The sequence below is a fragment of the Neospora caninum genome, chromosome X (assembly GCF_000208865.1).
Source record: "Neospora caninum Liverpool complete genome, chromosome X".
NCBI lineage: Eukaryota > Apicomplexa > Conoidasida > Eucoccidiorida > Sarcocystidae > Neospora > Neospora caninum.
The window spans coordinates 3,799,366-3,809,561 of record NC_018396.1 but is presented as its reverse complement, the minus strand read 5'-3'; the positions used below and the strand labels follow the sequence as shown (position 1 = coordinate 3,809,561).

Genomic DNA, 10,196 nt, shown 5'->3' with positions numbered 1-10,196 from the left:
AGTGTATGTGTTTCCTGTCCTTATCTCCCTGGTTTTCCAGTGTATGTGTTTCCTGTCCTTATCTCCCTGGTTTTCCAGTGTATGTGTTTCCTGTCCTTATCTCCCTGGTTTTCCAGTGTATGTGTTTCCTGTCCTTATCTCCCTGGTTTTCCAGTGTATGTGTTTCCTGTCCTTATCTCCCTGGTTTTCCAGTGTATGTGTTTCCTGTCCTTATCTCCCTGGTTTTCCAGTGTCTGTGTTTCCTGTCCTTATCTCCCTGGTTTTCCAGTGTATGTGTTTCCTGTCCTTATCTCCCTGGTTTTCCAGTGTCTGTGTTTCCTGTCCTTATCTCCCTGGTTTTCCAGTGTATGTGTTTCCTGTCCTTATCTCCCTGGTTTTCCAGTGTATGTGTTTCCTGTCCTTATCTCCCTGGTTTTCCAGTGTATGTGTTTCCTGTCCTTATCTCCCTGGTTTTCCAGTGTATGTGTTTCCTGTCCTTATCTCCCTGGCTTTCCAGTGTATGTGTTTCCTGTCCTTATCTCCCTGGTTTTCCAGTGTCTGTGTTTCCTGTCCTTATCTCCCTGGTTTTCCAGTGTATGTGTTTCCTGTCCTTATCTCCCTGGTTTTCCAGTGTCTGTGTTTCCTGTCCTTATCTCCCTGGTTTTCCAGTGTATGTGTTTCCTGTCCTTATCTCCCTGGTTTTCCAGTGTATGTGTTTCCTGTCCTTATCTCCCTGGTTTTCCAGTGTATGTGTTTCCTGTCCTTATCTCCCTGGTTTTCCAGTGTATGTGTTTCCTGTCCTTATCTCCCTGGTTTTCCAGTGTATGTGTTTCCTGTCCTTTTGCGGTGCAATGTCTCTCCCTGGTGGAAGTGCGCAGCAAAAGGGGGGACGTCGGCGGGCTGGGTGAGGAAACTCTGTGGGAAGGCCCAGCAGGCCGCGCGGTGGACGCGGAACTCTTCGGGAAAGCCTGCGCTCGAGTGACAGTGTAGACGGGCGAGATGCATGCGCAAAAAACAGCCGTGCATGCAGTGGAGTTCACGAGAAGGCATGACAGAGAGAGGAACACAGCCACGCGAGCAACAAAGCGACCCGGGAGAGGGAAAGACGCGAGACACTCGCGCCCGAGGGGTGCGTTTGCTCTCCGCAAGGAGACGACCCGAAAACACCCCAGGAGCCTCTTGGGTCGGTTTTCGCGCGCCGACCAGTCCTCTCTCCGTTCCGCTGTGTGCATCGCCTTGCCTCTCTTCACTTTCTTGTTTGCCTCCGCCTTCCTCCTCTACTCCGCAGCATCCGTGGTTCGCCTTCCCTCTTACCCGTGCCGTCGCCTCGCCGTTGCTCCCACCTCCAATCCCCCTAACCTGTTGGGCCTCTAGTCTCTCTGTCCCGTGTCTTGAGAGTTGCAAGACCGGTGAAACGCTTCTTCTCCTGTCTCTGCTTCGCCGCTTAAAAAACTTTCTGCACTCCGCGAGAGTTCCCGGCCGGAGCGAAGGTCGAGGCCTCCTCGAGAGCCTGGGCGAGGTCTTCGAAGCAGCGATCGATGCGCATGCGGTTCCTGGAGGCGAGGCAGAACAAAAATAAATCAAAACGTTGGCATATTTATACGCCCGATTCCTGCCCCAGCGCGAAAGGAACACCGGAACGAAGAGACCACACACACAGTTTCCGCCTGCCTCCAAAATGCGCAATGCACGCACCTCATACGAGTCCACATCAAGACGTGGGACACACACAATTTTGTTTTCGCACAGGCACACGCGGACCAAGACACCTACGCAGACGCAGAACGTTGCATAGCCGTACAAACACCTAAACACACATATGCATATGCATATATGCACATACACATATTACGCGTATAGGCATTTATATGTCGGCAGTTAATTTGCGTGAACTACGTTCCGCGAGTACCTGATCAAGTGGAGTTTCGGAAAAGCCATCACGCGGCCTTCTTGGAGATACCTGCGAACATCGAGAGGGCGCAGGACCCGTTTTGAAAGAAATGACTCTGCCACGTGGATGCATGCGAAAAATCTCTAAGTTTCTTTCTAGCTTTTCTGGGAAGGAAACGTGCCTGGGATGCGTCGCCTCACGCTGTCCGGTTCCAGGTTCTCCCGCAGTTGAGACTCCCTCCCGTCCTCGCTCCTTGAGCGCGAAACATTCGAATAAAGTCTTACCACGAAATGTCGGAAGGCCGCGTGTCGTTTAGGAGCCGCAAGTACCGGGCCGAGATATAGCGAGGATGCAGCGTTACGTCTCCCGTGTAAGACTGCAAACAGAAAACACTTCCACTCTACCCCAACAACAGTCTAGTCGCTCACTTGTAAATGTACATATATATATATATATATATATATATTAATATGTGTATATATATATTTATTGTACAGACATAACATATATAGGTACAAACATATATGTATATATATATATATATATATATATGTAGGCTGTCAACTAGAGGCGGGGGGAAAATGGAACTCGAGAGGGGCGCAGAAGACTCCGATACAGATGAAGAGGTGGGGAGGGGTGGGCACGAGGTCAGAAAAAATCCACATGGGGTTGCAACGGTAGCTCCATGAGCATGCAAAGGCAAACGGGGAACCTCCCTCGCCGTTCTTACCTGCAAAGCTAAACTTCCTGCATTGATGCCCCGGAGGGTCGGCGAGACGTCGAGGAGCGCGATGAGGCGGAGGAGAAAGCGCTGCAGAGAGAACGGAACGCGGCAGCGCCGTGTGACCGCCGTGGGATGCGCAAGCGAGAAGAAACGACAGAAATGGTCTGTCCACTTCCTTGGCGGTCCTCAAGGCGCGGCACAGGCGAAGACATCCCACATGTCGGCCACTCTAAACCGGGGGAGAGAACAAGGGAAAGTGAAAAGGAAAACGCGAATCGAAAGAGAGGCAGCAAGCAAAAGACAGGAGACAGCTCGGAAGACATATGGCAGCAACCGCAGTTGAGGAGAGAGGACAGAACAGGAAACCAAGGGGGAACTAGGAAGGTGGACGACGGAGCGCAGGAGTGGAAAGGAAGAGGGCTCAGACGGCATCCAAAACCCGAGAGCGACGCGCCGACGAACCCGCGAAGGATGAAGACCTACAATGTGTTCCTTAAAAAACAGTTCGAGAGCAGAGAGAAGAAATCCGGCTCGCCACTTGCTACTCCGTCCTCGCCAGTGGACCTAAAAGAAAAGACCGCAGAGTTGCGAAAGTCAAGAGACCCAAATCGAGAACGGGAAAAAAACTGTCAAAGAGAGAGCGAAAGCGACGCCGTCTCGGTATCACGTAAGTTCACGAGAAAACTCGCCCACAAGTCACGGACTTCCCCACGCCCAGCACCTGAGCTCTGCTGCTGTCCAAGAGAAAAGAGGCGTCGAGGCAGGCGCACGGAAAATGCACTGGGCTCAGACGTCCCACAATCGCGGAACTCCACCCCGATGAACAGCGCGCGACACTGGCGATGCGGCGCATCGCCACATATTCCGTGAGCCGGCTTCGACACACAGCCGGCTCTCTCTGCAAAAACTCGATACCCATTCCGATATATTGCTGCATGCATAAGAGATACATACATAAATGTATATATATATATATATATGCATGCAGGCGCAATGCTGTACACAGCCACATGCTCAAATCTGTGCAGAGGGATGCATGTGTTGAAGTGATTTCGGTCCGATACTTTCTGTTTCGAAAGCTTCAAACCGCACACCTTCTCCCGTATGTTGCATGCATTTTCACAAAGAGGCAGATGAGCAGGCAAGCGCATGCAGATTGCGGTTCAAGCACATGCATGTCGGCATGCATTACAGATATCCACGCACCTATATATACACAGATAGAGAGCTACTGCGTGTACACAGTACAAGGGGCAAATCCAGGGTTGAATGCCGATGCATCGGCGGAAATCAACTTTTCATGTACCTATATATATCTAAATGATTATATCCATATATATATATATATATATATGTATCAATATCTATATCTATCTATACACATATATATGTGCACGTATAGAGAGCACGAGGATGCCTAGACAAATATATCGGCGGAGCGAGCGCGACGGTGTGTTTGAAGTTGCGTGAGATTTTCCGGGCGCTTCGCGGCTGTGCGCAGGCGTACCGGAATACCAGCCTCGCCGTGCGTGCGGAGCCCCGCGAAGGGGAAGACGTGAGGATTGACCTGGAACGGCGCACGCGACAAGAACGGACAAGTTGGCCCCGCATGTGTCCGATCCCCGGTCCTTTCCTGTCCCGGCGACTCGGAGGTTCAAGCCCAACAGAGGTCTGAATTGCCCTGCAGTGTGCGGGGGCCTGCACTCTTTCCTTCGCCTCAGCAGACTCCTCGCGCCGGGTTGTTTGCCCTCCGACAAACGATCCACGATCCCCGCTTCAAACGGAAACAAACAAATGCGTCTCTACATTTGTGTTGCACGTGTCGGAGGGACGGCGCAAAACCGTCTGTGCACCCAGCGGCATGCAACCAAAAAGAGAGCCTCGATAACCTGCCGCAAACGGCGTGCGCGCCATTGCTGGCGACGGCGACCTTCACGGTCTGTCGCTACACGCACCACGCAAGTCCGCAGCTGGTCAGGCTCGTGGAAAGAGCTGCTGAGGCGGAACCATCAGAGGAAAAAGCAGCAAAGGCGCGGCACACTGCCGCCTGGAGTGCGAACCCGATTCGCTCCGTTCACGCAAAGAAGCGCCGATCGACGCGCCGCACAGAGACGCACGCCTCACCTGCGAAACGATCGAGTAACTAACACCCCACGCCTCGCGCATCTGCTCGGTGGGAATGTCTCCACTGAGCGAGCCGTCGTGGAAGTAGCTACAGCCAAACACCTTGGAAATGACGGCCTGGACACGCAGCCGCAGAGGCAAGACACGCAGCGCGTCCTTTCTGCCGAGACGAGGCCCCGAGGGAGACGCCGAAGAAAGGCATTCGAGGGCGACACCCTCCCAGAGAGCACGAAGCACGGACCGAGGCGCGCTAGGAGCGACAGGTTTCCAAGCGGGCTGAGGCCTCGAAACGCGGGAGACGCCAGCGCGAGCGCAGCCACGCAAGAGAGTCAAAGCGAGAGAAAAAGCGTGCCATAAAAGACTCAAGTCGCCACTGTGTTCTCGAAACGGACGCGACGACGCGCAAAAAGCTGGGCGGCGGCCACAGGCGGTCTGACGGTCAAGTTCTGAAGCGCCTGCTGAACAGGGCGGATGCGGAGTCGAAAGCCCTTTGCGGAAAATGAAAGAAAAACGGAGGGGGTGTAGCCATACGGGAGCTCCGACGATAACCCGGGGCTGAGCCCCCTTGGCGGCAATCGCCTCTCTTACCTTTCCCTTTGGGCTTTTCTCGCGAAGTGGCAGCGGGAGACTCAAGAACGGGAACGCGCAGGAACAGAGAATCGCCGACCAGATCAGCACGTTCGGCGCAGTCACGTAGTTCATCACTTGCACGCCCGACTCCTCTCTGGCGAAAAAGGAGAAAGCCGGGGGACATGGGAAGCACGTGCGACTGCAGAACAGGCAACAGAAGCCCGACCCGGGTAGCACGGCAAAGGGCGAAAAACGCGCACGAGGAACCGCCGACACGGAGCGTTAGCGCAAACCGCAGACGCCAAGGTTTTGAGCCCCGAAGGAACCTGGTTTCAGAAGAAAGCGCCCCGCGTCGGTTACAAAGTTTGAAAAAAACAGCGACTTTGTGTGGTGAGCAGTCATATCGTGCGAGGGGGGTGGTGAACACCGGTCCCAAAAAGACCCAAGTTCGCCCGAGCTCTTCATGGCCCTCAGGTGCTTCTGCTGCCAGGCGCCGCGCGAGGACCGCCGCGGAGACGCGCACCTGTCAGCGCGTGTCATCGAAATGTTCAGGACGCGGCCCGTGCGTTGGTAAGCCTCGAGGAAGGTCAAGTCTCCAAACAGTTTCTTCGCCGAAGCCTTCCAAACGTCGATGTCGCACATGTAGCTGCACAGAGAGAAAAAGCGCGAGGCGCAGAGCGAGCGCGTGGAGACAGAAGGGACGCGCAGCAAAAACGGCCAGCAAAGGAGACGAAGGAGAGAGAGAACAGGGCGCAAATCACAGAACCAGGAGCCCCGAACAGGATACGGCGTCTCCCGCAGACCGCAAGCTGCAGTGAGGGAGGCCAAAAGACAGCAGGCACACGGGTAGCGGGAAAAGGTATCAGGAAAGAGAAGGGAAAGACACCTGTCGCGAGTGCGCATGGGTCCGTGACCGTCGCGCGTAGCGCAGCTTCCGACCAGCCATTCCAGTTCTGAACGAGGAGTCCCACTCGCATGGCGTCCGGCGCTCTGAGATCCCCTCACGCCGAGAAGGCAAGTGGAAGGCGGAAAACGGTCGCACAAGCGGGTTTTCACCTTGCGAAGCTCCACGGACGCAGACTGGGAAGGTAAGCAGAGACGCCACGAACCAGGGAAGAGAAGAGCACGCCTCTGGAGACGAGACGCGACCAACCCAACGCGAGCGTTCAAAGCACGTACCCCTTTGTTAAGATGTTCCAGAGGCGGAAGAGCCAAGAGTTCGGCGAGAGGGCCTTCCAGTGCTCGACGAGATACTCGACAGTGCCTTGCCGCAACAGCTCGTCGTCGGTGCGCGTGCAGAGCCAGGCAGCGACGACCGCGCCGGCGCTGCAGCCGCCAATCGCCTGAAAAAACAGACTGAGGACGGCGGCAGTGGGAAACAGAAGCGAACCCAAACGGGAAGACACGAAAACCGGAAGAAAAAAGACAAAGACGAGAAAAGGTGAGCAGGGAGAGTAGATGAGAATAGATGAGAGGGGTTTACGCTGTCGTGCCTTGCTTTTGGTGTCTCGTAGGGCGCCTTCTGAGTTTTCGCATTGGTCTTACTCGCGGGAGGAGACTGCGTCCTTCGGCCCGCGCCTTCAGGAGGACTTCCAACACGCCGAAGTGGTGGAGACCGAGAGACGCACCGCCTGAGGTTAAGAGCAAGGACATGCGCAAGTGGGCGCGGAGCCGGAGCAATGAGAGCGGCGGCAGGTTCGAGACACCGCAAAACGAGAGACAAGTGCAAAAACGAAACGGTGGGGGGAAAGCAATGAAACAGCAGCAAGACACCGAGTCAAGTTAGAGAAACGCCGTGGGAAGAGAGAACGCGAGAGCAAGGAGAAGGGAAAAGATGCGGAAGGGTCTTCTCTAACGTACCGCTGAGAATAAGGCCAGTTACACCCCAGGAAGTCTGGAGTTGCTGGAACGACCGTCGCACTTCATCGGGGCAGTGTCGAACGTGGCGCTTCAGTTCCTTCAGGCACAGGCAAACTTCGTCGATAAACTCCTCTGCTTGGATTTTCGTCCCCAGGTACGTCCGACTGAAACAAACATAGCCACAAACGAAGAACTCCCTTCGAAGTACATGTGCGAATATACATGTGTAGACTGCCCCTCTCATGCAGGCATAAACGTACGTTTGCATTGAATCCAATGTCAACATGGAAATGCACACTTACCTACACATTTGCCTTTACAGATATATACATATACATGTATATGAATGGTGATGTGCACATGCATTTCTCGTCTCGGGTGTTTGCATGAGCCGCAGCGTATCCCTGAGCATGTGGGCGTTCGTGCCTTTGTCAGGTGCGGGGTCTTTTGGGATGGAACACACCTATACAAACGTTCCCTGAAAACGCCGAACATCTGGTCGCGGAGACTTCCACGCAGGGCCTCCTGAAGCGCTGAGAGTTTGCCCGATTGCCTCGCCTTCTTTAGGATGTGCAACCTTTTGCCGACAGCCTCGTAGTCGTAGAGTGGCGTCTGAGGGGACAGAGGAGCACGGACAGAAGTGTCGTTCACGGGACAGGGGTAACCACAGAGACAAAAGCAGAGAAGATCGTTCGCAGAGCCTCTCGGGTGCGGAAACGCTCGCCAATCTAGGGGCGGGGAGTCTGTCAGGCGCCTGCTTGGGGGACTCCCCATCGACTGTCACTCCAGCGTAGCAGCGGTGAAACGCTGTTTTTCGTGTTTCGGAACGGAGACGGAAGACGCACCTCGAGTTCGTGCTTCCACTTTTCCCGCCCCGTGATTTTATCCATGATCAGCGCGAGGCGAGCATACTCGTCGTAGGTCGTTGCCTTGAAGAGTTTCCCCCGATGAGACATCAAGCTCTCGCCGGCTGCCTCTTCTGCAAGATCCGTGAGAAGACTCGTTTGCCATTCAATGGTGCGATCCTGCAGGCCGTTTGCAACCGGCTTTTCTCTGCTTGCGTTCTCCTGCGCCTCACCGCCACGTCTTCCGTCCCCGGTCCCTTCGTTCCCGTGGCGTGTGCGGTTCCTGAGCAGTCGCGTCTGGTCCTCGCCGCCGTCCTTGTCGTCCCACGCGATTCGAGTTTTCTCGCGGTCGCTTGCAGCAGCAGTCTCTTCGTGACTGCTTCGCGCCCTGTCCCCTGTTTTTGCGCGCCTGGCGCCTTCCTCCGCTCCTTCCGGGTTTTTCCGGGGAAGCCAGAAGCGCACGCCTCGCCACTGCTTCGCGGCGGCCACCCGACCCCGCTCCCACGCTCTGGAGGCGAAAGCGAGAGGGAAGAAGAGGAGGCGAAAGGCGCAAGCGAACAGTCGTCCGAGGAGTCCGTCCTCGCGCCCGCCCTCGAGGGTCTCCGCCTCCCCGCGCGCCGGGCGCGCAGTCCCCTGTGCGGCCCGAGAGGGCGCGCCGACCCCGGTCCGAAGAGCCGGGCTCTCTGGGGCTCCACCGCCGAGGCCCGTGAACTCGAGCGCGGCGTCCTCCGCGGCGAGGGCCACCCGCTCAGAGGCCTCGACGACGGCTCGGTTGACTTCTTTGCCTGCGGGAGTGCCCGACGCGAAGACGCGCCTGAGGAAGACCGAGCGGAACCAGTAGGCGAGCGACGCCAGGTGGAAAAAGACAGCTTCCGTGAGGGCAATGAGGAGGCGGACGCAGATGTAGAAGAAGACTTCGACGGTAAGAATGGAAGCGATGACGAAGAAGATGGGAACCGCCAGAATGCTGTGGGTGTCCATGCGAAACACACGGCCCGCCGCCCACCGAAGCCTGTCTCCCGCAGGCATCCGCCGCCAAAAGATGACGCTTTCGTCCACGTCATCCTCGCCTTTGTCCTCTTCGTCGCCCGTCTCGCCGCCTACGCCCCACTCGTGGCAGTCTTCGTCCGGTGCATCGTCGCTGCCGACGACAGGCCTGTCGGCGCCCGGTGGCAACGGGATCTGGACCCCTTGGGCCTGCGGCCCTCGGTCGTCGTGTCTCCTCGGAGACACAAACAGCTGCGACACGCCGGCGCCGTCCGTGGGGTGGGGGGTAGGGACAGCAGATGGAAGGAAGAGGTTGGGCGCAAACCCTCGGAAGGAAGCTGTGTCGTTTGCATCCTCGCGCAGAACCACATTCTCCGCCCGCCAACCCCCGTTGAGGGAGGGCACGAGCGGCGGTGAGGGCGCCGACGAAGCTGCGCGTGAATCCCCCGACGAGTCGGTGGAAGACCACTCGAGCCGTTTGCCCAGCTCCTCTGAGGGAGACCGCGTCTCCGCCCCCAGGCGACGCCAGTCACCTGGCGAAGACGCCTTTCCACCCCTGTCGTCCGCCATGCTTGAACCGCTTCTATCCCCTTCTCTTGAGACATGAACGGAACCTCTTGGCCCCCATCATACGAGGCATCCTCCCTTCGCGCCTCTTCCTTGCCCGTCTTCGCCCTCACTGTCCGCACGACTTCCCCGCCAGAGCAGCGCGCACCGAAAGAGCCAGGCGAGGAGTTTCGAGAGAAAGCAAGTGCAGAACACTGGCGGGAGACTGCGCGGCCCTCGACACCGCCGGCGAAAAGACAAGACAAAGAGGTGAAACAGGGGACGAGCTGGCGAGAGTCGACACAAACGACAGAGCCGAGCCCAGGCCAAAAAAGAGACGCTGAAGACGATGCGCGAGAAGATGACAAAGACAAGACAACATTTAATCGGGTTCGTTTTCGGCGAAGCACAACTGCGCGCAAAGAGAACTGCCGGAACAGTTTGCGGTTTCAGAGGCGTCTCTTCCTCATGCATGGGTCCACAACAAGTATTCGGCGAAAAGGTTGGGAGGGGCGACGTCGCCGAGGCGAGGCAGGGGTGAAATCGCTCCTGGAAGAGCAGGTTTCCCGGATACGCCGTTTGTGTCCCAAACAGCCCGCCGGCTTAAGAAGACGCATACACCCCCGACAGAACGCTGCCCGTACCTGCAGAACAGAAAAGGCGACTACCA

At 56.4% G+C, this 10,196-nt stretch overlaps 1 protein-coding gene across 1 annotated transcript; it reads right to left on the bottom strand.

Moving 5' to 3' along the window:
• Positions 1 to 1,423: 1,423 nt before the first annotated feature.
• NCLIV_049240 (hypothetical protein) lies at positions 1,424 to 9,550 on the bottom strand (the record flags this gene model as incomplete). Its single annotated transcript, XM_003884476.1, has 12 exons — positions 1,424 to 1,532; positions 2,155 to 2,246; positions 2,601 to 2,681; positions 4,102 to 4,161; positions 4,719 to 4,835; positions 5,307 to 5,442; positions 5,812 to 5,934; positions 6,468 to 6,631; positions 6,834 to 6,919; positions 7,149 to 7,312; positions 7,612 to 7,760; positions 7,994 to 9,550. 12 exons carry the CDS (start codon positions 9,548 to 9,550, stop codon positions 1,424 to 1,426), a joined length of 2,838 nt encoding a protein of 945 aa, XP_003884525.1.
• Between the last annotated feature and the right edge of the window lie 646 nt (positions 9,551 to 10,196).